Raw genomic sequence first — 25,000 nt, 5'->3', positions numbered from 1 at the left:
TGAGTTCGACCTTATGAACTAAAAATTGAACTCTCTTTGTTGGACTGAAAACACTTAGCGAGTTCAGTCCGAACCGGAACAGCAACCAACGAACACGTCGCAAAATTTTGTCGTTCCGGAACAATTACCGGAAGACTACGAAGGAACTTTATAATGAAATGCATGTTCACCGTGTCAGCTTAAAATTCTGTCTGTCATTGTCATCATATGGTGAGCGGCTTGGAATGTCCGGAAACTTCCAGATGTTGTTTACTTCCCGTGGGAAGTAACATCTGGAAGTTTTCTTTGACCGGAAGTGTCAAAACTTTCCACCGCTCTGTAATTGCAATGCAATGTACCGGAACAGCAACAAATTTTAATCATCCTTTAATTCTCTGAAAATCAGCTACCCTCGAAAAAAAAAAAGGATAAATCCGAGTTCGGCTGCCGAACTTAGTATTGAGTATGCCTATCAGAACTTAGTTTTGCTATTGCCCAGTCAAACTCAAAGTTGAGGGAAGCAACCGAAGTGCTGTTTTGAACCAAAACTACTTAATTTTGAGTTAAAAAAAAAAGAGCGTGCAATTGTGAGCTAAAATTTGAATAAAAGTGAAGATTATTGATTCCATAAAGTGAGAGGTTTTTTCAAGCTCAATTCAAAAATATGATAAAAAAAAGTCAATGTTTTCTGACTGGTTCGTCTAGCTGACTTATAATAAATAGGCCTGACTATATTTCTACAAGGCAGAAAAGCTGCCCACTCTTAAACTATTTAAGATACGGTGGTCAAATCGTGCGCAAAATATATGGACTGCTTGTGGGGAGATGTTTTGAAAATGGACGTAATGGACAGCAAAACGAATTTTTTTGCGGTCACCTAGCAGGTTTTCAACCAGCAACTTTTGGTTTAAAAGTCTCTCCTGTATTTCCCGAGGATAAATAAGAAGAAAAAATTAAAAAATTTAATGTCTAGTACTTGAGGAGGCCAACGATCTGTGGAAACTGCAAATTATTCAGTTTTTCATAACGATGAATTTTTAACGATGAAATCGAACATATTTTTGCTGGTTTTTTAAAAAAATTGTTGTTATCAAATAAAAATACAAACAGATTGAAAAAAAAATTATAAAATTTTTTTTCATGAACAATAGTTGAATAGCGATCGAGACTTCCCGTACCGCCTCGTGTCGAAAGACCTATCAGCCACTGGTAGGTTCTCATACATATGTACATATACATGTGCAACATATAGCTTCTAACTGCAGGTTACTAAGGCACTAAGTAATTTTTTTTTTGGAGAACTTGTCTAATTTTCAGCCTTTTTCCCGAAACATTTTTACAAAAAAAAAATTTCTAAATAACTTTAAAATAAAGGATTGTAGCTGATTTTGCCTGGTAATCATATTTAAGTAACGTTACAAGCTTTCCAAAGCTATAAATTTAGTAAAAATCCCCTCCAAGCCACCCTGACCCCTGGCATACAAAGTGTCGGTATGTGTATACTATATTAGTGTTAAGTAATTAATATTTTCTACCTTTTAATTTTCTGCATTGCGAATGTAAAAGTTGGTAAGTTGTTTAAATGAACACAAAAAAAGGTCTCAATTTATTGTTTTCATTGTTTGATTCGTTCAAGAAAGATTTCATATAAAAGGATAAGGAAGAGTTTGTTGAAAAGTATTATGTTTATAGGATTGTTTTTGATAAGCGGTAGCTAAATCTCTCGTGAGCTTTCATTACGTTATATGAAACAAAATGTAAACAACAGTTTTATTACGATTAAATACAAAAACTAACATAAACTAGTCGCAACTTCTTTCCATTTAGAATATTTGTAACCTGGACAACATATTCTGTACGAGAAATACAAATTTTAAAGTTGTTTTGATCACTTTTGTAGCAATTTTCGTTGAATTCTCAAGATATTTCATACGGCGTAATGAAAGCTCACGCGAGAAATATGTTTGGAGACTAACATTTTTAACTAATTGTAAACATTTTCTTCCAGAACTACGTTGGCTCCATTGAAACAATAGGTGAAAATCGGCAATTGATTGAACAGCTTGGCAAAGGCCGCGGCATAAGCTACCGAGTTAACCTCCCGATCCAGGATCCACTTCCCCGTCTGACCAAACTGACGCTGAACGGGCGCACGATTTGTACGGGACCCGGTGAGAAGTCTGACTTCGTAACCGAAGTCAATCTGCGGCATTTCATTCGCTCGGACAGCAGCTACAATAAATTCAATAATGTTAAGAACGTTCAGAACAGTACACCCCGACCGGAAATCTCGTCCAGTTCTGGTACTCCTTTGGTACCAACAGGTTTTTCCCAGCAACAGCAGCCGAAACATCAGCAACCTCAGCATCAACAGCAACAGCCTGATCAGTTCCGGTTGGTGGACCACCGGGAAAAGAACCATACGATAGAACGGACCGAGCACGAGATCACTCCCACCGGAAATAACACATCCTACAAATACGTTAACCAGGTGGTTACCTACAAGGAATACGTTTCGTCCCCTGCTTTGCAGAAATCCGCCCATTACTATGTCAACACCACGACCCGCGAACAAGTTTAGTGCGAAGACGATCGATTGAAACCGGGAATATTATTAAATATATATGTTTTAAGTATTAATTTCAGTTTACCTTCTATGGAAGATATAAGAGAAAACTATTCCTAGTTCGGTTTAATGTATGGTGGATGAAAAATTATGAGATTTCTCTATGCTGATTTACACTGATCAGTTATGAGCACGTTGATTCAGATTCTTGGTACCACCATCAGACGTTATCTGGCCACCAAGATACTGAAAGCATTCCACTTTTCAACCTGCCTCTGCCTATGCCTCATGCTATCGTGAAACAGGAAAAGTTTTCTGTGTTGACTTCCATCGACTCGATCGACTCGGTCTTTTCCAACCAAAACTATTTCGGAAACAATGAACCCTAGCAGAAGAGAGTCCTGGAATTCTTTGATTTGTTGTCAGTATAATTCGTAGCGTTGTGATATGTCTCACTTGTTATCGTTTGGCACAGAACACTGCGTGTAGCCTTCGAATGAGTCAATTATCTCCTGAACCCAGTCTAGATTCAATTTTCAAAATACTTGCGTGAGTCGAGCCGAGAACCAGATGGAAAACGCAGAAAAGTCGTCTAGTAAAAAAGGTTGTCGACGATCTAACGCTAGCCGAAGCTTCAATTCGAAATTTAATAATATGTACAAGGCTTTCTCTATTAACAGAACACAAAAGGATCATTTGGATATTATAGTTCTATATATAAGCATGTGTCCAATAAATTTCACTGTTAGTATCGTGCACTTGTTTGTTATGACTATGCGATATATATGCCTATGAAATATACTTTGGGGTTAGATTTCGTTATAAAGTGCCATAGGATACGTATCTGGGAACTGGTAAAATGCACTCGTTCAGTTGATTTCTACGAGAAATGTTCAACATATTTATTCTTACTATTCCAAAATTCAAACCGTACTATTATACACATCTGAAAATATATCCTCATGATATAGATTTATGATCTTCTATTTATGTTTCATAATAAATCTTCCTTGTTTCCTTCACATAATCAATACCTTTGTAAACCATTAGTACCCATCGGAATTCAATCTTTTCCTTACGAATGCTATTGCTTTGCTGTCAAACTTAAACCAACATAAAATTTATGTACACGCCTTATGAACCAAGCTCCCACTTTATAATGTGTGGTTCTATCGTGAGCTTTTGCTGCAGTATAGATTGCATCACGTATTCGGTCGTGCAAATCTGGCATGCCCCGTGCTTGCTCTTCTGGATGAATGGCTGCAGCAGTATGCGGTCCTCGGGACAGCCCACGACGACATAACAGCCCGGTTTTTCCAGATTCGCCTCCCGAATTTTTTTAATCGAACGAATAGTTTTTTCCACCACCCCTCCGCTGAGTTCGATCATCTGTTTTACATCCTTATGTGATGGTTTCACCTGAGGTGTAATAAAAAATATCTTCCCCTCGAATAACTTACCTCGACCGGGAGTTTCCAGCACTTTGTACAGCTCGCACTTGAACAGATCGTCCAATTCCTTCACATCAGGCCGAAAGTTTTCCACCGGCAAGAAGTATCCTGCCGAGGCACTGTCCGTGATCCATTTGCTCGCCACCAGATGCTTAATGGTTGTGAGTGCCGTAACCAGTTTCACAGTTCGGGCCACTCGGGTCATGATGAGGTGTGTTGCATCAGCCGGACCACTTGCCATACGACCCCCCAGGGTTCTATCGAAATTTAAAAAAAACATACAACTTATATCAGACTGTTCTGAAGACAAATAAACAGCCGTAGATACTTACATGACAGCCCGCGTCAAACCCTCGATGTTGTCGACCTGCGAAAACAGTACGTGGGGAATGTTGTCGGGGTCCGGCTGCCGCTGGCATGTGATTTCATCTGGAACCGGTTCCAGCGGGGGCAGTGTGCGCATTTTCTTGGGAGGTGTTGTCGGCTGTGGCGGTTCCAATAGGCTTCTCTTAACCCGTTCGTGAGATTCCGGCGTCAGATTGATGGGTGCTTTCCACGCCGCTAGGATAAAGAAGAAAATGAGTTTTTTTTTTCAATTGAAAATAGAATTTCCGCTTACCCATTAAATGCACGACCAAGTTGTAATCGATCCGAAAAGGGCTGTTCAGGCTGAACTGTTGGTATTTGGGTCCATCGCATTGTTGCATAGCGCTCAGGTTGCCTAGCAAGATGTCACTCAGCCAAACCGTGTTGACCGTTGGGGTGTTCCACTCTTTGGCATACTTATATTTTTGGTTGTCGATACGCTTGCAGATGAGCACCGTATTCGATTTGCTGAAGTAGGGTGTCATTCGGGCGCCCGATTCCTCGATCATCTGTTTGATACGTTGACGTTCTTCGCCTTCGAATCCGGTAATGGACATGTTATGCTTGGTGGCTGGTTTTTGCGTGCCGAAAATTGACGGCGTTGGAAGGTGAAGAGCTTGCCACGGAGGCAACAACTGTTTCTTGAGTACGATATCGTTCAACCAATAAGACGTGATGCAACGTTTTGCATCACGGATGGCTTGCATTACGACCCCATGGCGCTGGGTTCGACAAAGCACATGAGTTACCTTTGGACTGTAGTATTGTTCTATTTCACCCCCGTGTTTCTTGATAATAGTTTTCCAATCTTCGATATCATTTTTGTGAGTTTCATCGTATTCGATGATGTAGAAAGTACAGCCCAGCAGAAACAGTTCGGGATGCAGTTTGAGATTTGGATTGTGTCCATAGTATTGTGGTCGGGGTAACGGGGCACGGCCTGGACTGAATGGTGGGGCTCCCTTCATAGTTGAAGGTGACTGGGGCACGGAAGTTCCAGGAGGACCCTGTTGAACAATAGCTCCGACTGGGGCACCCGAATTGGTGATGTTGCCGAGTGTTCGCCGTTGCTGTTGTTGCTGCTGCAGGGCCATCAAATCTTGGGGAGTACGCGGTGCCATAGTTTGTTGCAAGGCGGCATTGTGCTGAGCAGTCATCAATCGAAGTGTTCCGGCAGCAGAAGGTTCAGCAGCTGCTTCAGGCATGGCGGGAACTACGTTTCCGTTCGCACCCAAACGATTGCTCAGCATGTTGGCCAAAGCTGTTTTCGTTTGGTTTTTCATTTGTTGTGACCCTGGAGGAACATTGGGATCGACAATCGATGGCGGTCCGACGATGGTCTGCTGCACAATTGTGGCTGTTCCATCGCCAACTACGACATCCGGAGGAAAGCCGGCTCCTCTGGGAGATACTGCCTGGCCTGCTTGTTGAGGTTGACCTTGAATACCCCTTTGAGCTTGTTCGCGTTGTAGTTGCATCTGCAGAAGTCGATGCTGCTGCATGCGTTGTTGTTGCTGTTGTTGAGGGGACGCATTTGGATCTACCTGAAACTGTGCCATCTGTGCACCGGGAGGCATACCCGGAGCACCAGGACGAACAACACCTTGGCGAGCATTCTGTTGCTGAATCCATTGTATTTGCTGTTGTTGAGTCAGTCCCTGAGGCATTGGCCCGCGATAGATTATCTGCTGTTGCCGAACGCCAGGTTGAACTCCAGGTGGACCAGGTCGAACACCCTGGAAAGAAGCCTGTTGCTGTTGTTGTCTCTGCAATGAAACGCGCTGTTTCGCTTGAAGTCGATCGATATATTCTTGCCTACTGGCTGGGTCCAGTTTTTGAAGTGTGGCATGAGTTTGCGGATCCAGTTGAATGTACTGTCGTTGAATTTGCGGTCTCAACGCAGATCGAACGAATTGTGGAGGTCCACCAGGCTGCCCAGGAGCTAAGGGAGCCTGTCCAGGAGGAACTATTGTTTGCTGAATGATTGTGGCCCCTGGCGGTATTCCTTGGGGCTGCTGTTGGAATTGCTGCATCGGCGATTGATTCGGTTGCTGTTGATTCGACTGCTGGATAGGACTTTGCGGAGTCCATTGTTGTGACTGCTGCAGTGGGGACTGTCCTGGTTGCTGCCCTGGGATCAACTGTTGTTGAATAATTTCACCTCCTGGACCGGTTTGTTGTATTATTTGTGTACCGTCCATTTGTTGCGGCGATTGACCGATGATTTGTTGCTGGAGAATAGTTGGTCCGGGCCCTGGTGCTTGACCGGCTGGTTGTTGCAATAGCTGATGGACTGTTCCACCACTGGTTGACAGAGTTTGCTGAATGATCTGTTGCTGCGGTTGACCTGTGGAAGTAGAGTTAAAAATTGTTTTTTATTTATAGATACATATTCATTCTAAAATGTTAGGGTGTTAATAAAGTCAATAACAGTTCAACTCACCTGGAGGTCCACCTTGCAGAGGTTGCTGAATAATTAATTGTTGCTGTTGCTGTTGGTTTTGCGGTTGTTGCTGAGCGAGCATCTGTTGCTGAACGATGTTCGCTTGTTGTTGCTGTTGATTGGGACCACCCATGGGTTGTTGCACTACGATGGTTTGCTGCTGAGAGACCGGTTGCTGCCCGGGGGCCATGATACCTCCCTGTTGCTGTTGCACATTTGGCGGTTGATTAGTACGCTGTTGAATTTGGACGATATTTTGTCCCATGGGAGGAGGTTGACCACCAGCAGCTTGTATCAGTTGACCTTGCTGCTGCTGTTGTTGGCCAACGACTTGACCGGGACCACCGGGACCAGCTCCGCTGACGATGATTTGTTGCGCTTGCTTTTGCTGTTGGAGGTTTTGCATGTACTGTATGCGCTGTTGTTGGGTCATTGGCTGCATTTGGCCCGGCAGAGGGCCGGCTCCCGAGGTGATGATCTGCTGCTGGTTACCGCCTTGATTGATGATGACAATGTTTTGCGGCTGACCACCGACCACCGATCCCGGCTGATTGGAGCCCGGGGGACCCTGCAGCACTTGTTGCTGAACGATGCGCTGGACAATTTGCTGTTGTCCTTGTTGTTGTTGTTGCTGCTGCTGGGATTGCTGGAGCTGCGGTTGACCTGGTAGAGGTTTCTGTAATTGCTGTTGGATAATTTGGGGATTCTGTTGAGGACCCTGTTGTTGTTGTTGGGCATTGGGTGGCTGCCCTACGATGACTTGTTTGGTAATTGTCTGATAGCTAGAAGTCATCGGTTGATGAATTATGGTTTGTTGAATGATCTTAGGTTGCGTTCCTTGGCCACTGCCGGGAGGCAGCTGTTGAATGGTTTGCTGCTGAATCATTTGGCCCTGCTGGGGACCTTGCCCAGGCTGTTGTGAAATGGTACGCTGCTGGATCATCATTTGCTGCTGAACTCCGGGCGGTTGTTGTTGTTGATGGTTCGGCATCGATTGAATCTGTTGCTGAGTGATTTGCATTTGTTGCTGGCCAATTTGAATCTGCTGTGGTTGTACCTGGGTAATTTGTTGTTGTTGCGGTTGACTTCCCGGGGGCATCGGTCCTTGATTGATGGTTATTTGTCGGATTATTTTTTGCTGTTGTATTTGCTGTTGTTGTTGGTTGGCTCCTTCAACGCCTGCCGTCAAATTGGTCATGATCTGTTGAATTTGTTGCTGTTGAGATATTTGCTGTTGCTGTTGTTGTTGCTGCTGAGTTTGTTGAGGTTGTCCTTGAGGACCACCCTTGAAGACAACCTGGATATTCGGTTTCAACTGACCGGGCTGTTGCTGTTGAGGGGATTGTTGAATAACTTGCTGAATAATCTGAGCATTTGGTTGCATTTGCTGTAGGATTTGTTGCTGCTGTAGTTGTTGTTGCTGGAGTTGTTGTTGTTGTTGCTGTGGTGGTTGACCCTGGGATTGTTGCTGGAGGATTTGTTGTTGTAAAATTTGTTGTTGCTGCTGCTGCTGCTGAGGTGGAAGCATTTGCTGTTGCTGCATTTGTTTTTGTTGCTGTTGCAGCAGTTGCTGTTGAGCCATTTTCTGCTGAATTTGGTTAACGTTATGTTGCACCTGTTGCTGCAACGTTTGTTGTTGGATGTTTTGCTGTTGCTGTAGTTGTTGCTGACTCGTTTGCTGTTGGATTTGTTGTTGAATCTGCATTTGTTGTTGTTGTTGTTGCTGCTGCTGCTGTTGTTGTTGCTGCTGAATTTGTAGCTGTTGCTGCGGCTGTAATTGTTGTTGTTGCTGGATTTGATGCTGCTGTTGTAATTGCTGCTGTTGCTGCATTTGTTGAATTTGCTGCTGTTGTTGTTGTTGTTGCTGCTGCTGCTGTTGTTGTTGCTGCTGCTGCTGCTGTATTTGTTGTTGCTGCTGAGGCGACTGGATTTGCTGAAGAATGACGCTGCAAAGAAAGTAAAATGATATAAAAATTCAGTGATTAAGCTTTTTACGGGACACGTTACGTACTTTTGCGACTGGATCGATTGTTGACCCTGAGGTTGCTGTTGTTGTTGTTGTTGTTGCAATTGCTGAAGTTGTTGTTGCTGCTGCTGTTGATGTAATTGTTGTTGCTGCTGAAGTTGTTGTTGTTGTTGCTGTTGTAATTGTTGCTGTTGCTGCATTGGAATCTAAAAAAAATAACTCCTTGTAGCTTATATTTTTCTTAAAATCATTAAATTAACTCACTTTTTGAAACTGCTGCTGCCCCATTGATGGCTGAGTGTTCAACTGTTGCGGAGGTTGCATTTGTTGTTGCGGCTGCTGCTGTTGTTGTTGTTGCAATATTTGTTGGTTTTGCATCAACATTTGATTTTGCTGTTGCTGGGAAATAATTTGACTGGTACCTGGTCCTTGTGGACGATTCGTGGTTTGCGATTGCTGTTGAATTTGAGCCTGTAATTGCTGCTGCTGCTTTTGTTGTTGTTGTTGCTGAAGGATTTGCTGCTGTTGTTGTTGAATTTGAACTTGTTGAGGTGGTCTCACCATGCGGGGACCTCCAGTCGAAAGCTGTTGCTGTTGCTGTGAAGGAACATGTTGTGGTGCAGTTTTTCGAATTTCTTGCGCAACTGTTGTTTGTCCAATACTTTCCTCTTGCCTTTTGGAGTTACCACTCGTAGGAAGTTCAGTTTTCGCCAAGTTTTCCTCGAAATCGAAGCCAATGATGCTAGCTAAGGGTTTGTCTGTTTCCATTTTCTGCACTGGAGTGGGAGGACGTTGCTGTTGCTGAACTTGTTTGAAAATTCTGGGCGTGATAATCAATCGAGGATGGAAAGTATCCGTTGGCAGAATTCCATTTGCCTTCACGCACTCTATGGCCCAATCCGGCGTGACGACAGAAATCCCTCCTGCGGAAACAGCTTTGGTATAGACGGAACCTTTTGTATTTCCGCTGATCAGATGGGTAGTTTGTTTATCCAATTGATTTCGAAAAACACCCCCATGAAAAGTGACGATAGCGTAGAGCTTTTTAAGGTCCCGATTATCTAGCTGAGTGGCAGCGAAAACGAGATTACTAAACAGCGCCGTTTTGAGTGGAAAGTAAGCCTTTGTGGAGGCTAACCGACCCAATCGCATCGACGCAAAAACCCACTCCTCCGTTACCGAGGGCACCTCGTACAATTCCGCCGCCTGAGTGATATCATTTTCATCGTAATTAGAACCACAAATAACGTGTGTACTGAAGTCCATAAATTTAGAAATCGATGCTCCGCCATCTTCGAGCAGTTTTGAAATCTAAAAACAAAACAGGAGTTCATCATCGAAATACAAACTATTAAGGATCAAATTCTAATAAAGCAAGCTTAACCGTAAAATTACCTTCGGATCCAGCGTTCCCGTGACATAACACTTGGTCGCCTTGAACAGGTCATCTCGAATCTTGAGCGCTTCCAATGCCGCCGAGGTGGCCACAGCTGAACTTCCCGAAGATGTTCCGGCCCCTGCTGAATCGTCAGCGGCCGAACTCATCGTTAGTTGTTTCTCCAAGCCAAAAAACGACACAGAGGATATTCGATCCTGTATCAACGGTACCCCCAAATTCCTTTAAACAGTTTCTCCCGAAAGAAAAACCACGGGAAAAATCGATCGGTTTGTCACAGTGCTGATTGTAAACAGTTTCATCACTGCCAAACAAGAAAAAGAGGAAAACAAAAAAGAAAAAATCGCACTTTCCAAAAAAAAATCCAAAACACGCAAGCGTGCGCTGGTATTCGTGACAACTCGTCGCCCAAACAAATTTGTGGAGCTCACCAACACCAATAAACACCCCGAGGCGGAAAGCTGCCCGCACCGCAACAAAGAAAAAGAAGCAATACGATCGAAGCCTCCGAATTTTCCACCCCGATTTTGGATCCCTTTTTCTGCTGATTCACGGTACCCTTTGGGGAAAACTTCTATCACATTTTCAACCGAACAGTGAGCGTACCACGCTTAACACTATTTGATACGGAATCACGCACTTTTTGCAGCCAGATTTTCTCAAAATTCACGGCACTTGTCGAAAATGGATGCTTGTCGAATGTCGTGTCGTGAAAACTTTTGACGCACTTTTTCGATTTTCTTCCGACGTCGAGACAGGGATGCCAACTGTTTTTCAGAAATGTCTGGAAGATTTTAAAACAAATTTCTGGAAAAGTCTGGATAGTGAACTTTATAGGTGAGAAACTTTTTTTTTTTTTTTGGACGCCAGATCGCAATATTGCAGTATTGCAGTTTAGGGAATAACACCTATTACTTCAAAACAATCATACATTCTATACACTATCAATGCCTGCGATTAATGTGGCGATATCGGCGGTACTACGTTTTATGCGTTTCTTCTTGTTTTACTATCATCTTAGTGGCCTTCCTCACTCTTCAATTACTAATTCAGATCATTTCCTGCCATTTTACAACGAAAATTTTGAATTTTCTTGTCGAAACTCAAAAGTCTGGAAATGTCTGGAAGAAATGACAAAAGTCTGGAAGTTTGAATACCTAAAAAAAAGTCTGGCAAAAGTCCAAAAAGTCTGGAAGAATCCAGAAAAATCTGGAAGGTTGGCAACGCTGCGTCGAGACGGCAAACACTTTCTGGTGTGCGTGAGTTGAGGCATTTGACAGCAATTGGTAACCCTTAGTGTGGTTCATGATTTGTGATTTATTGGAAGCTCCATAAGACGAGTCGAAAAATACAATAAAAATAAACATAAAAATCACTCTTGTTAAATTTAGGGCAACTATCACTGATCTCAACAGACGGTTGAGAATGGCAATTTTGGAGTTCTATTTTACCATTGGTAACCTATGCAGATTTTTTTCAATTCTCAGAACAAACAGAAATTTAAAATAAAAATAAAAATGACACACTGACAAAGAAAAACGAAATAATGAGTGGAACAAATTCAAAAATGACGAAAAGCAAAAATGACCAAAGTGAAAATTATGATAAAATTCAAAAAAAATGACGGAATAACAAATATTTGAAAAATGACAAAATTAAAAATCACTTAAATCTTTAAATGAAAAAAAAACAAATATGCCAAAAAGATGAAAAATCACAAAAACAAACCAAATTTGTCAAAACTTACAAAACTGCCATTTAAAAATGACAGAAATTACAAAATTATAATTAACAACATTAATATCAAGAATGAAAAAAATGACGAAAAAAAAACAAAAAAATAGATCAAAAATGCCACAGATGACAAAAATCATTGAATGAATAAAATATTTCGAGGAAGTCGATTTTGTATCAAAATGTGTTTATCAAAGTTAGTGGAGATGCATGTCTTTCAGACATTTGGTTCCAAAAATTATTCCGCTTAATTTTTAAACAGTTATAGAAAAAATCGATTTTGCATTTTTCTTGGAAAAAAGAAATTTCTCGGCAGTTACCATTTGGGCCCGTTTCGCCCAGCTCTAGAGAACCCAATTTCAAAACATCAGCTGCGGTTACCAAACTTACGTAACCAAAAAAAGGTTGTCAAAAACATTTTCGCGAACGCGATTTACGATTTCGGTGGCCGAATTTTCATTTTTATTCGCGGCTTGAGTGGAAATTTTCCGATTTCACAATCTTTTCTCGGCGGCGCAATAAATACGGTTCGGACAATGTCGTGCGTTAAAATTTTCTCCATTGTCAAGCAAGGTAGTTGGGTTATTTTGTAATTTTGGTTAGATGATTTTGTACACTTGCATAACTAATCATCTTCGATGTTGATTTTTTTTATTTAAGGTAACCGGCTTATCCGTCCGGTGAGTAGCGTGGCCATTCGTAGCTGCAGCAGCAACCCCGCGAAACCGGACATCAAGCCGGATGAATTTTACTATGTGAACAACAAAGACCCGAGCATGGAGATGACCGACATTACTGATCGGGCAGCTCAAACGATGTTTTGGACGGAACTGTTCCGTGGATCGGCCGTCACACTGGCTCACATTTTCAAGGAACCGGCCACCATTAACTATCCGTTTGAGAAGGGACCGTTGAGCCCTCGGTTTCGCGGTGAGCATGCCCTCAGACGTTATCCGAATGGCGAGGAGCGGTGTATTGCTTGTAAGCTTTGCGAAGCCATCTGCCCGGCCCAGGCAATTACCATCGAAGCCGAGGAGCGAGCCGACGGAAGTCGCCGTACGACCCGTTACGATATCGATATGACCAAGTGCATCTACTGTGGATTCTGTCAGGTGGGTTCTTGATCAATTTGGGGTCGATTTCAATCTACAATATTTGTCTTAATCTTTTTTCTTCAGGAAGCTTGCCCGGTAGATGCCATCGTCGAGGGACCGAACTTTGAATTCTCGACCGAAACCCACGAGGAGCTGCTGTACAACAAGGAAAAGTTGCTGTGCAATGGAGACAAGTGGGAATCTGAAATCGCTTCCAACATCAATGCGGACTATCTGTATCGTTAGTCTGGCCGAGGAAGTTATGCTAGTGCGGGACTGAAGCTTAAAATGGTATAGATGATTTTTGCTATTGTTTTGTCAAGCTGCGAATGAGTGTTTTCCAGTACATTTTGAAGACACATTTCAAATACCTAGCGTAGCAAAGATGTTGATGAATGATAGCATTAAAATTAATAATTATCGTTCTCCAACAAGTTTTTTTCAACTCGTATCACCTTCTTATTCTACGGCGACTCTTCGATTTTCGTCATGTATAGGCCAAGAGCTTTATCCTCATTGGCACATGCCTTCTTCATACGACAACTTTGGTTTTTTTCCTTTTTTTTTTCAAGAAACTAGTTTTTGTCTCAATTCAGTTTTTACTCGAAAAATCATAGAATTAAAAAAATATAGATAGATTATCTTCTATGTAGATTATCTTAACTTGGTAGGTAGGCACATATTCCTAATTCTGACAGATTGAATAGGTATACATTTAAGGATTTTGAAGGTCAATAAATCGACAGTTTAAGTTATGATTAATATAGTTTATTGAAATGCATATTATGTACTTAGACGAACAGTTTCTGATTTTAGATTTGTATCAATTCTTATTATACTTCTCAAGGGATATAGATGTATATAGTAGAATACTCTTATTAAGTAAGCACCCAAAGTTCACTCCACGAAGGAAGCGCCCTTCAGTTCGGATTGCTTGTTCTGGGACTCGTGCCAGGCCTTGTTCAGCATCCGTTTCGTTTCCGGATCACCGCTGTCGTACAGCTGCTGCATTATCTTCATCAGTCCGGCTGATGGATCCGCTTCGGTTTCCTTCGTTTTCTCGCTCATCTGGTCCGCCTTGAGGTCGGCAATGCGCTTGGCCGTCACCGTGAGGTGGCTCCATTTAGTCGGTTTTACCTTGGCCAGGTAGATGGCAACCATGTCAGTTTTGACCTTTCGGTAGCTCTTGGCCGGGTCGATATCCTGAAGCAGATGGTTCACGACAAAGGTGAAGTCCTTGTTGTTCAGATTGGTGATGAGCAGACTGAACGAATTGGCCGTGAATTCTACGTTGACACTTTCCTCCGGAACCTGCTGGGCATCATTGACCGTGACAAAAATTTTGATAAACTTATCACTCTGATCCCAGGCATACTCCTTCAGCTCCACGCGGTACCGTTTGCAGTCACCGGAAACAGGAGTCGGCTTAACGGAGTCTGAAGGTTGCTGCTGCTGTTTCTCTTTGTTGGCCAGCTGTTCCTTTTGGTTCTGCAGATCCGTTTCCAGTTTGCGAATATCGATGGAGAGCAGTTGCTGGACTTTGGTACGTTTAGAAGTCTCGGCCAACCGGCGCAATTCCTCGAGGTCCAAGGTGAGCTACATCGGTAAAATGCGTATCATGCGTTAGTGGCATTCGTCAGATCGAAAATTCCACATGTATATTATTACTTACATTATCAATCGCTTGCTGGGACATTGCTTCGGTTATTCAGACACAATTTATTTGAAATATCAATGGAAAGGCTGGAATCTTTGCGATTTTCACTGAAGTTGCTTATCAGCTCTTTGTGTTTTATTTGAGAATTTTATAGAATGTTGTAGAACGCGCTTCTTTGGAGTGAACTTGCATGCAAGTGCTGAAGCAATTGCACGCTTCCGGCAGATATCCAATTTAATGGTTAAAATAAGTTTAATTTGTCCACATAGACAGTCGCTATTTTGGGTACTTTTAATTTAACCTAGCGTTGAATGAAAAATACCTCTTATACCTAAATACCTCTGAATCGATACTTCAAATCTTACTATTTTCATGAATTTTACAATTTTTTATACTGTTTTCAGGCACTGACCACACTGACTTGACTCTTAGAACAAAAATTCAACCATTTCTGTCTAATTTTTTGTTGTCAGCTTTTGCAGGTTCGCAAAACCGACGGCAGGTGGCGAACCTGAAAAATTTGACAAAAAATGCCCTGTAGGAAAAATGGTCCTGTTTAGCCCGATTTTATCGTAGAAATTGCTTGTTTTATTTTTAAAGTTGGGTGGCATTTCCTAACTGGGATAGCATTTCTTCAAATCGATCGATGCGCACTCTGGAATCGACATTGCGTACTGTTGGAAAAATGATTTTTTTGTTTTTTTTTCTGGAAAAATTATCCAGAAAACGAAATCGAGTGTCCAGTCAGTATGGTCAGTGTTTCAGGTGTCATTTTGCATTATTATCTTCTTATTTTTGTCTTTGTAAAAAATCGTAATTGCATTTTTTTTTTATGAATGTCATTTTAATCATTTGGATCGTTCTTGTTAATTTTGCCGTTTCAGAAACTTCTATTGTTTAAGACTTTCTAATTTTGGTTGTTTCTGCCTCGTTTTCATTTTTGTCAGTTTTATCATTTTTGTCATTCTTGAAACATTAAATAATATCGAAATAAAAGAAATTTTGTTTTTGGAATACTTTGTCTAAATTTTATTTTTTCAAAAACTCCTAATTTTATCGTTGTAATTTATTTAAATTGTATTCATTTTTTCCATTGTTATCACTCTGGTCGGATGCCCGACGAAAATGGGAAAAATTCGACTATAGTTTCTACTTGCTCCATTGAACAACGACCTGACTAGTTTCGACCGAAACATTGGCTTGTTGAACATCTACCAGTTGACAGAAACAGTTGAAACCGTTTTTTACCAACCGTTGAACGAAGCTTTTAATTGTAAAACAGGTGCTTTTCAGTATTACTACTTTTATTGCAAATCACTGTATAATAAAGTAAAATTTGAACCTTCGTATTGTTCGGTAGATTAATGAGAGAAATTTGACGTCTAAACATTTTTTTCTATTTTTATTCAGTTTTCCTGCCCTGGATTTCGACCTGGCAGAAAACGCTCGCAGTCATTTGATAACTTTTTCAAAATAGAAAATTAAATTTTATACTTTTCCGAGTAACCATTCCGCTGCAACGCAATTAACACATTTTCAAGTTTTCTGCGCTCACCGTGAAAGCAAAATTAGACCAGTTTGACAATCCAATTTTATACGAGAAGACGCCGCTGCAGGCAGCTGTCAATGTGTTCGTCGCTTTTTCTCGAAAGCGTCGTGTCGTGAAGTTGTCTCGTCGTCGGAAAATTTTGCTCCCAATTCGGGCCGTTTTTTAAACCCATTTCGCCAGTTAATTGCGCTTGTATCTCGTTAGAATTGTGACCATCGCGTACCGGAAGTGAACTTTAATCGAACGGAACCATGAATCGTCGCCGCGCTTACGAGGATGACGGCGATTTCTACGGAGGTAAGCCATGGTTGGAACTGTAACCCTAAATTATTGGTGCAAGCTGGCTTAACTGCGTTTTTTCACCGCTGCGGGTGACCGGAACGTGCAAGGTTGCCAGTTATTGTTGCTTCTTTTTTTTATCGAATAGAAAATGATTTTGATTTGAAATTCGTATTAAATTTTGTTTTTGAAAGAGAGAATAGAAAAAGTTGCTGAATTTCTTGAAGGTTTAAAAAAATATTTTTGAATACTTGGAAATTATAATCATTTTTTTTGTAACCTTTAAAAATCAAAATACTGTATTCCAATTTTACTAAACTAGCCAATTTTATATGAGTGGTGTTATTTTTAATCTATTCTATCCCGACTGAAAATAATATGTAAATCTTTTTTTTTTATAAACCTTTGTAAATCTTAATTATCTTATACCAGTCTCAGCTGTGTTCATTTCAATAATAATTTAAAGGGGAATTCAACAAGAGGCAAAAAATTTTTTTTTGTGTTTAAAGGTTTAGGTCTTTCGTTAAGGCATTTACTTTATTAAGTTTATGCAAAAACTGACTCATCCATAATACTCACTGATCGATTTTATAGTAATAAACTGCCAATATTTCAAAACGTCCTTATCGCGCTTTTTTCTTTCAGAGCGTTCCCGGAAACGTCGCCGGGTGTCCGAGAACCAAGAGATGGAGGAACGGCTGGAGGCGCTGATTTTGCGGGTTGGTGAAAACAGTTCCTCTTCGCTGGAATCCAACCTGGAAGGTCTGGTTTCGGTGCTCGATTTGGGCACCTTTCGTAACAAAATTTTGCGAATTCTCTCCGAGTGTCCGATCAAAATGCCGGAGAAGTGTACCATCTACTCTACGATGGTGGGTTTGCTGAACGCAAAAAATTACAACTTTGGCGGTGAATTTGTAGATCACATGGTAAAAACATTCAAGGAGAGCCTGAAGCAATGTCGTTGGGACGCCGCAAGATATGCGCTCAGATTTCTTTCGGATTTGGTCAACTGTCACGTTATTTCGACCAACTCTTTGCTGCAGCTGCTTGACAACATGGTAGACGCGGCCAATGAAGATTCGGTCCCTCAAGTTCGTCGCGATTGGTATGTTTTCGCCGTTCTTTCCACCCTGCCCTGGGTTGGTCGAGAATTGTACGAAAAGAAGGAATCGGCACTGGAAAATTTGCTAGTTCGAATTGAAGTTTTCTTGAACAAACGTACCAAGAAGCACCACAATTCGCTTCGCGTTTGGTCGGCAGATTCGCCACATCCGCAGGAGGAATATTTGGACTGCCTCTGGGCACAGATTCGCAAGCTGCGTCAGGACAATTGGGCTGAAAAGCATATTCCCCGTCCCTATTTGGCCTTTGATTCCGTTCTTTGTGAAGCTCTACAGCATAATCTTCCAATCATCAACCCACCACCTCATCAGGACTCATTCGAATATCCGATGCCGTGGGTTGTTTATCGAATGTTCGACTACACCGATTGTCCACCGGGACCTATTCTTCCGGGAGCTCATTCCATTGAGCGGTTCCTCATCGAGGAACATCTTCACTCGATTATCGAAAATCACCACTGGGAACGCAAAGATTGCGCAGCCCATCTGCTGAATCTTTCCTACAAGGAGAAGATTCCCCTGGAATATTGTATCGTGGAAGTGATTTTCGCCGAATTGTTCCACATGCCCACTCCACGCTATCTGGAAATCTGCTACGGTTCCATTTTGATCGAACTCTGCAAGTTGCAACCTTCCAAAATGCCTCAAGTATTGGCCCAGGCGACGGAAATTCTGTTCATGCGTATTGATTCGATGAATACCAGCTGTTTCGATCGGTTCGTAAACTGGTTCTCGTACCACCTCAGCAACTTCCAGTACCGCTGGAGCTGGGACGATTGGGATAGCTGTCTGCTGTTGGAAACCGAGCACCCGAGACCGAAGTTCATCCAGGAGGTGCTGCTGAAGTGTTTGAGGTTTGTATTTCGATCAAAACCTTAAGTAGGTTTAGATTACTAATTGGATTGTTCTTATGTTTTGTAGATTCTCCTATCACGATCGTTTCAAGGAGATGATGCCGGAAACCTATGCCAAGCTGATTCCGAAGCCGCCTCAGCCCAACTATAAATACACCATGGAAGGAGCCGGTAAGTGCCAAGATGGTTTTTGTTTTTCTATACCTTGTCATTTGAATCGAATCCAAGTCAGTTGACTCTAATAAGTCTATGTAACTGGAAACAAAACAGGAAATAGCCGGTTAAAGATTTTCCAAAAACTCTTATTTATTTCATGTCATGTTGGATGTTAGCAAACTGAGAAAAATGTAGAGTTTGAACAGTATTACGTTGACCTCAAATTATCAAGTGAACAGAAAAATAATTCAAAGATCAGTGGACCAAGGTTATTAAAGACTTCAAAGCATGGCAAACCTGTGGAGGCCATGGGGTGTTTAAGGATGTGCGGGTCACATAAAATATATTTGTGACCTACAGAGCCACAGGAAAAAAAAACACTTGGAAGCTTTGCCTACAACTTTCCGAGAACATTACAAGCATTACAAAATATGGAATATTTTTCCATTTATGATCTATTATATCTGACTAATGATGGTTACTGGTAAAGGTTGAATGAATGACCATTATTCAGATAACCCTTAAAGGGGCCAAGCAGACCGCTTTAAAAAAAGGCCATTTATGCGGTTAGTTTGACATGCCTGTTCTGCAGCTAATATGAAGAGTAAGCGATGAATTTTTCCTGGTTTATAGACTGTTCCAGAAATTATAAGCACACCTAATGTTCACGGTCATTTTTAATCGATTTTCTTTGTGAATTCTACTGGCTGCGTCCTTTTGTTTACACATTTCTGTATGTGATTACAACATTTAGTGTCTGATTACATTTCATAATGCGTGGTCTTATTCCGGAGAAGAGAAAAAGTATCGTGCACAAGTGGTGTACTGTGAGTGGAATCTCATTGAAAAAATTGGCCCAAGAAGAGGATGTGAGTGTCGGACAGCTATTAAAAAATATGGTGAACATTGTACATTTGAAGATGAACTGAGGAGTGGTCGAAAATCTGGTCCTGTAAGTTCTGCTATCGACAAAAAGGTCAGGGATGCCTACAAACAGAAACCTTCGGCCTCCGTTCGGGATGTGGCAAGAAAAGTCGGGACCTCGACGTCTAACATGATGCGTGCTATAGAGCGACTTGAGCTCAAGACGTACCGGAAGCAGAAAAAAATCTAGAAGGAACCCAAATCAAGCCGAATCTGTCAAACCAAGGATCCGGAAACTGTATGATTCGATATTTTGCAAAAGTTCTGGGTGTATGTGGGTGGGTATGTAAAATTTGACTATAAAACCCATCCTGAACCACAATATTTCACTGTACACAAGGACATGGACATTCCCGAAACGGAGAAGGTCATTTTCACCAAATAATTTGGCTAGAAGGTGATGGTGTGACAGGCAATTTGCGAGTGCGGCAAATTATCTAGCCCGTACGTCACATCGGAAACAATGAACACCCAGAACTATATCAAGGAACGGCTCCAGAAGCATTTATTGCCGATGATCAAGCAGCATGATGGACCTGTAATATTTTGGCCCGATTTGGCATCATGTCATTACGCCAGAGACACACCAGGGTAGTACAAAACCCAAAAACGTCTGTTTTGTGCTAAAAACATGAATCTTCCAAATTGTCCTGAGGCACGGCCAATCGAGACTTTTCGGGCTTTGACCAAAGTAAAGCTAAGAAATACATAAAACAAGCTGATGACATCGGAAAATTTAAAAAGGATTGGCCAAAAGTGGTGAAAATGGTGGGTAATGCAACTGTGCAGAAGCTTACGTTTGATGTTTGGCGTAAACTGTGCGCCGGAAATCTTCCAGCGGAAGATGAGCTTCAGTGGTATGAAAAAAATCTGTAACGCTGTTGTTCGTGTCTGCAGTCCCGGCTGCAGCTGCTGCCAAAGCTGATTAATGAAGGCAACTAAAGAAGATGGCACAGCTGAGAAACTGCTGCTTCTAAGTAGTCATGTTTGTCATATTTTTCATTTATGTAATGACGTGTCCTACAAGCTGGAAAAAAATAAAATAAATAAAAATAAATATTGGCATTGGTTTGTCCTACACAATCGATCCGGGAAAATGTTTGAAAAAAAAGTCCGTGATAGTGATCTGATTTTGTGACGCGATCGAAAACCGCAACTTTCATTCTTGTTTTTAGGTCGAAACTTTTTTGTGTCTGATTTCAGTCTCTCATTAAGTATAAATAGTACAACATAATTTTCAAAGAATCGATATTCACTTTCTGAAAATAGATTAATGTTTATTTTTTTAACGAATTTTGAACTTTGATTCTGAATAACTTTTTTTTTCTTTCAAGTTATGGGATCAGTCATCATATTGAAACTTCTTCGAAAATATATCATAAATTATCGCTTTATTTTGACATAAACAAAATAACACTTTGTATACAGTTCCCGATTGTTTTTTTTCTAGTTGTTATGTCTGCGCTCTTCTAGAAGCGTTTTCATCACTTTTCATTGTTTTTTCTCCCACGGTAAAGTTCGATTTCTACAAGCTTTGACGCTATAGAATGCATCTACATGGATCCCGGTGGCTTTTGGGATTTATCTTTCTACAAATTTCATTCAAGCCCCCCACATGATAATTATTGTTATATCATTGATCCGATCGGATCTTCCCTATAAATAGTATACTCATAAATTACGCACGGCCTTAACATCCTACCTAAATATCAACTTTCGATTGCTTCTGCTTTTGGATTCTGATTGTTTTTTTTTCAGTTGGATTTCGGTTTCGCACTCATCACGCTCACGCTCAGAAGAAGATTCTGTCACCCTCGTCAGTCATCACACTTCATCTACACTAACAGTCGTTTCGCTCCTACTGCTGATCTCGTCTGCGTCCGTCGTTTCGTGCAGCTCACTCGGCGATTCGGTTTGCTGTTCTTCTGCTATCGAATCGTCGACAACTGCAGCCGTAACAGCCTCGACAACATCGTTTGATGTTGCCGCCGTCGCTTCCGGCAGTGTGCTTTCGACCGATGCTTGTTGTTGTTGATCACTGGGGATTATGCTGGGCTCCGTTGCCGCCACGAAAGGTAGCGTTGTTTCCGATATTTTACTGTATTCGTCATGTTCGTCCTTGTGATTGATCTCGTTCGTGAACAGTTCGTTGGAATTGGAGTGATCGAGAGGTGTGGTCAGGTTGCTGATGGCCCTCGCATGGTTGATGATGGACATGGTTAGATCTTCGAAAGTGGTTTGAGGCGAGGGAGTAGAAAAGCCCGTCGGTCCGTGGCTAGCATCGCTGGCTTCAAAAAGAATCATTCCCGAGTGGTTGGTTTCGATGGGTTTGAGATCGGCTTTAACGACTTCGTACTCGGTACGGAGAGGTATTTCGGAGTTGGTGTTGATCAGCTTCGAGACGAGAGGTTCTGCCGCCATGGATTCGTTTTCTTCGTTGGTAGCGTCTCGTTTCGATTTTTCGTTGCTTGAGGGACTTCGGGGTATTGTGACGGAGATTTGGGCACTTTCGTCCGGTCGGCTGTCCAATCGGTTACTGTCGAAGGCGGAAGAAGTTACACCGGGGATTGGACGGATGGTAGATGTTGAGGTAGTGGTGCTGGTTGTTCGTTGTCGATGATGGGCCGTACGCATCGGGTAGTGATTGTGGTGTTGTTGTTGGGCTGGAGGATTGATGGGAGTCGTTACGCGTGGATGGTTGTAGCGGGATCGTCCCCGTGATCGAAGTCGGTTCACTTGGTTTTCGAAGCTAGCTCGGCTCGTTATTTGCGGTGCAGGGGCAGCGGTTTGGGTTCTCAAGGCATGCTCCGATGAGATCTGTTCGATGCTGGCCGAAGAACTGGCTCCTGCAGAGTCATTGTTGTTGTTACTGGGCACACGGCCTTGCTTTCGGCTGCGTGGTCGTTTGGGGACCCATTTGAGGGCGGGTTTTTCGGTTACCATATGTGAGTATTGACCCATCATGGAGTTGGTTATGATCTGTTGCGTTGTGCTTGAGAATGGTTTGTAGACGGTTTTGATAACCAAACGAGGCCGGACTGTTGTGATGAGGTTGATGTCGTCGGATTTCCTGGTGATGACGTCGTTGCTTCTGGTGATGGGTTGGGCCGATTGGTAAGCTGTGAATGGTTTTTCCGTGGTGGCGGTCGTTGAGCTTACGCTGGCAGTTGTGCTGGTTCCGGCAGTGCTGCTAGGGGTGGCCTCAGATAGTGCGGGGATTGGACTGGCACTGGTTCCGAAGGTTGTTGAAGCCGGAGTCGTCAGGGATGTTGGGAAAGGTGTCGTTGAACTGCTGTACGGTAGCGTTGAGTAGTTCTTCGGTTTTTGGACCTTTTGGTTGTGTTTTGGAGTGCCGTAGAATGTGCTAGTAGCTGGAGGCGGTAACTGTACACTTAGCTGTGACTCTGGTCGGTGCGTGGCAAAATCAGGTGCTTCGCTGAACTTCAACGGCTTATGACTAGTAACGGTTACGTGGTGATGGTTGTTGCTGTTGTTGTTGTTGGGATTTTTCCGTTTGCCCTGTTTCTTTCCCTTTTTAACGTGTGCCAGTTCGACGACTCTTGATGGTACGAATTCATAGTTGTCGTGATGATTGATGTAGTGGTAACTCTTTAGGGTCGATGAAATTGGTGTTTCCAGCTGTGGCGGTACGATCGTTGGTGAAGGAACTTTGTGCGGTCCACTGGTGTATGAGGCAAATCGGGTGAATGACATTGCCGGAGCAGGTGTCGTGATAGAGATTGGAGTGGTCAGGTTGAGGTTGTACGAATCCGAATACAATCTACCACTCTCGCTAACCGCACCCTTGTCATCGATGAAGTTGCTGTAAAGGGCTCCCTGGACGGATGAGCTGTGTCCGAGGGATGGCGTGTATTGTGGATTGTCTCCTCCTCCGCTTGCCGTTACGCTGGCGGGATATGCGGAGGTCGCTTTGGGGGTAACTGCATTTTCGATACCAAATGATTGAAATTTGGGTGAAACGGCGTTATTTCCGGTTGGTTCCGGATCTGGTAACTTGCTCACTGGCGATGGGGCAGCTGTGCTACTGACAGCCGCCGGTCTGAACTGTGGAGCCGTGAATTTTTCTCGATAGCCCGCTGGGGACGCCTGGACTGTCGGAAGTGACGAGTATCGATGGTACGACGCAGTTGGGCTCGCCAAAGGACTGGTGGAGGGTTGTGGGGTATACTTGATAGCGGTGTATTTGAGAGTAGTTGGGATACTGTTCGGGGAATAGAACGGGAAGTGCGGTAGATGGGTTTGGTTAGGGTGTTTGGTGGCCACGTAAGCTGGATGTGGACCAAGGTAGGGATTCACTGGAGAGTACATAGGAACCGGGGCCGCCGGCAGCAATCGGATTGGTATAGGGTGGAGTCCATCGGATTGGGGAGGTGCATAAAGTTGGTTCTGGGAAGGTATGAGTTGCACGTGCACTGGGATGGCAATCGGAGGTTGGGATACGGATACCATATGGTTGGGGGAAACCGGGATGTGATTGAGCATAACCTGGCCTTGGGGATTGAAGATTGGGATTGATTGAACTAGGTTCGGGGGAAGTGGTTGTAGTGGTGGTGGGTTGGATTGTTGAGGGATGGGCGAGACTGCTGAAATTTGCGGTTGTTGTTGGGAAGCTTGAGCCAATGGTTGCGGAGTTTGCAGCGGATGGTGATAATTGCCAACTGGTTGGAATGCTACCAGCGGTGGTGGATATCGGAACATTTGAATTGGTACAACCTGCGGCTGGATGGGTTGGATCATCGGCCTGGGCGCCACAACCGTATTCTCGGTATTCGGCTTAGCTTCCAACGTTTCGGTTGTTGTTCCTCGGAGATCCACTGCCTTCGAGAAGTCCTGCTGGGCAAAGTTCGTCGTTGACGTTTGGACATCATTGGTCATTGGCGGACTTGGAGGGGCAGTTGGAGCTAGAGGAGCCATCGATGGCCTTTGGAAGTGGATGTGGTGATAGAACTTTGGAGATGTTGAAGTTGTAATCGTATCAGGGAATTTGATCCTGTTGAAAGCAGAACCAAGTTTCATGCCCGAGCTTGACATATAGTGATGATGTTGCACTTTAGGTGTAGTATCAGCACTGGAAAACAGTGATTGAATCAAGTATTCTCCCAAAGTCAAGGACGATTGCGTAGGTCGGCTGTAATAGCGTGTGTGAGCATATTGCGGGTGATACGGATAAACGGGATCAAAGATGGCTCGGTCTTGGCTTGGCGTAGTTTGATCGTTACGTTTCGTCATCGGAATGGCATTCGGAGAAACAGTACCAAAATATCGTGGATAATCTTCGTCTCGAATTATGAAACTTCTATTCACAATGGCATTTTCATCCAACTGGAAATCTTTGACCGGTGCCACCGTAAACTTGAGCTCAAATCGATGACCTCGGTGATCGTCCCTGTGTCGAATCCGTTCCACCTTCCAAAAGGCACTGACATTTCGTCCGCTGTTTCCGG

General features: G+C 42.8%; 6 protein-coding genes across 7 annotated transcripts; 3 read left to right on the top strand and 3 right to left on the bottom strand.

Annotated features, from left to right (window-relative positions):
* Positions 1-1,966: 1,966 nt before the first annotated feature.
* LOC129760691 (uncharacterized) lies at positions 1,967-2,619 on the top strand (the record flags this gene model as incomplete). The annotated part of the gene is made up of 1 exon (XM_055758346.1): positions 1,967-2,619. A coding segment is annotated over one exon (594 nt), but the record flags the coding sequence as incomplete, so codon positions are not given.
* Positions 2,620-3,240: 621 nt separating this feature from the next.
* On the bottom strand, positions 3,241-10,872 carry LOC129760688 (PAX-interacting protein 1). Of its 2 annotated transcripts, XM_055758343.1 has the most exons (8): positions 10,599-10,872; positions 10,167-10,471; positions 9,036-10,082; positions 8,817-8,977; positions 6,806-8,751; positions 4,616-6,709; positions 4,329-4,557; positions 3,241-4,253 (listed from the first exon to the last, which is right to left on the bottom strand). In XM_055758343.1, the coding sequence occupies exons 2-8, from the start codon at positions 10,314-10,316 to the stop codon at positions 3,680-3,682; spliced, it is 6,201 nt and encodes a 2,066-aa protein (XP_055614318.1). In that variant the 5' UTR covers positions 10,317-10,471; positions 10,599-10,872; the 3' UTR covers positions 3,241-3,679. The 2 variants fall into 2 exon arrangements, with proteins under 2 accessions (XP_055614318.1, XP_055614317.1); XM_055758342.1 differs by having other exon boundaries at positions 10,167-10,872.
* Positions 10,873-12,291: 1,419 nt separating this feature from the next.
* On the top strand, positions 12,292-13,429 carry LOC129760690 (NADH-ubiquinone oxidoreductase subunit 8). The gene is made up of 3 exons (XM_055758345.1): positions 12,292-12,474; positions 12,562-13,013; positions 13,080-13,429. The coding sequence occupies exons 1-3, from the start codon at positions 12,438-12,440 to the stop codon at positions 13,239-13,241; spliced, it is 651 nt and encodes a 216-aa protein (XP_055614320.1). The 5' UTR covers positions 12,292-12,437; the 3' UTR covers positions 13,242-13,429.
* A 318-nt stretch (positions 13,430-13,747) lies between these two features.
* LOC129760689 (calcyclin-binding protein) lies at positions 13,748-14,828 on the bottom strand. The gene is made up of 2 exons (XM_055758344.1): positions 14,668-14,828; positions 13,748-14,591 (listed from the first exon to the last, which is right to left on the bottom strand). Exons 1-2 carry the CDS (start codon positions 14,689-14,691, stop codon positions 13,893-13,895), a joined length of 723 nt encoding a protein of 240 aa, XP_055614319.1. The 5' UTR covers positions 14,692-14,828; the 3' UTR covers positions 13,748-13,892.
* Positions 14,829-16,293: 1,465 nt separating this feature from the next.
* Positions 16,294-18,706, top strand: LOC129760692 (nuclear cap-binding protein subunit 1). Its single transcript, XM_055758347.1, has 3 exons — positions 16,294-16,498; positions 17,126-18,455; positions 18,523-18,706. The coding sequence occupies exons 1-3, from the start codon at positions 16,453-16,455 to the stop codon at positions 18,689-18,691; spliced, it is 1,545 nt and encodes a 514-aa protein (XP_055614322.1). The 5' UTR covers positions 16,294-16,452; the 3' UTR covers positions 18,692-18,706.
* Positions 18,707-20,909: 2,203 nt separating this feature from the next.
* Positions 20,910-24,995, bottom strand: LOC129760687 (mucin-2-like; the record flags this gene model as incomplete). The annotated part of the gene is made up of 1 exon (XM_055758341.1): positions 20,910-24,995. A coding segment is annotated over one exon (3,636 nt), but the record flags the coding sequence as incomplete, so codon positions are not given.
* Positions 24,996-25,000: the final 5 nt, after the last annotated feature.

The sequence above is a fragment of the Uranotaenia lowii genome, unplaced genomic scaffold (genome assembly GCF_029784155.1).
Source record: "Uranotaenia lowii strain MFRU-FL unplaced genomic scaffold, ASM2978415v1 HiC_scaffold_723, whole genome shotgun sequence".
NCBI classification, from domain to species: domain Eukaryota; kingdom Metazoa; phylum Arthropoda; class Insecta; order Diptera; family Culicidae; genus Uranotaenia; species Uranotaenia lowii.
The sequence above is the reverse complement of the archived record's forward strand: the minus strand, read 5'-3'. Positions and strand labels throughout refer to the sequence as shown.

Bases quoted from the DNA above. Each gene is read 5' to 3' on its own strand.
- LOC129760688 (XM_055758342.1), bottom strand. From the start codon at position 10,316: ATGAGTTCGGCCGCTGACGATTCAGCAGGGGCCGGAACATCTTCGGGA. The intron at 8,752-8,816 runs GTACGTAACGTG...CTTTCTTTGCAG, and splicing joins CAATCGATCCAGTCGCAAAA to CGTCATTCTTCAGCAAATCC. The intron at 4,558-4,615 runs GTAAGCGGAAAT...TCTTTATCCTAG, and splicing joins CTTGGTCGTGCATTTAATGG to CGGCGTGGAAAGCACCCATC.
- LOC129760690 (XM_055758345.1), top strand. From the start codon at position 12,438: ATGTCGTGCGTTAAAATTTTCTCCATTGTCAAGCAAG. The intron at 12,475-12,561 runs GTAGTTGGGTTA...TTTTTATTTAAG, and splicing joins TTTCTCCATTGTCAAGCAAG to GTAACCGGCTTATCCGTCCG. The intron at 13,014-13,079 runs GTGGGTTCTTGA...TTTTTTCTTCAG, and splicing joins TCTACTGTGGATTCTGTCAG to GAAGCTTGCCCGGTAGATGC.
- LOC129760689 (XM_055758344.1), bottom strand. From the start codon at position 14,691: ATGTCCCAGCAAGCGATTGATAAT. The intron at 14,592-14,667 runs GTAAGTAATAAT...TTACCGATGTAG, and splicing joins CCCAGCAAGCGATTGATAAT to CTCACCTTGGACCTCGAGGA.
- LOC129760692 (XM_055758347.1), top strand. From the start codon at position 16,453: ATGAATCGTCGCCGCGCTTACGAGGATGACGGCGATTTCTACGGAG. The intron at 16,499-17,125 runs GTAAGCCATGGT...TTTTTCTTTCAG, and splicing joins TGACGGCGATTTCTACGGAG to AGCGTTCCCGGAAACGTCGC. The intron at 18,456-18,522 runs GTTTGTATTTCG...TATGTTTTGTAG, and splicing joins GTGCTGCTGAAGTGTTTGAG to ATTCTCCTATCACGATCGTT.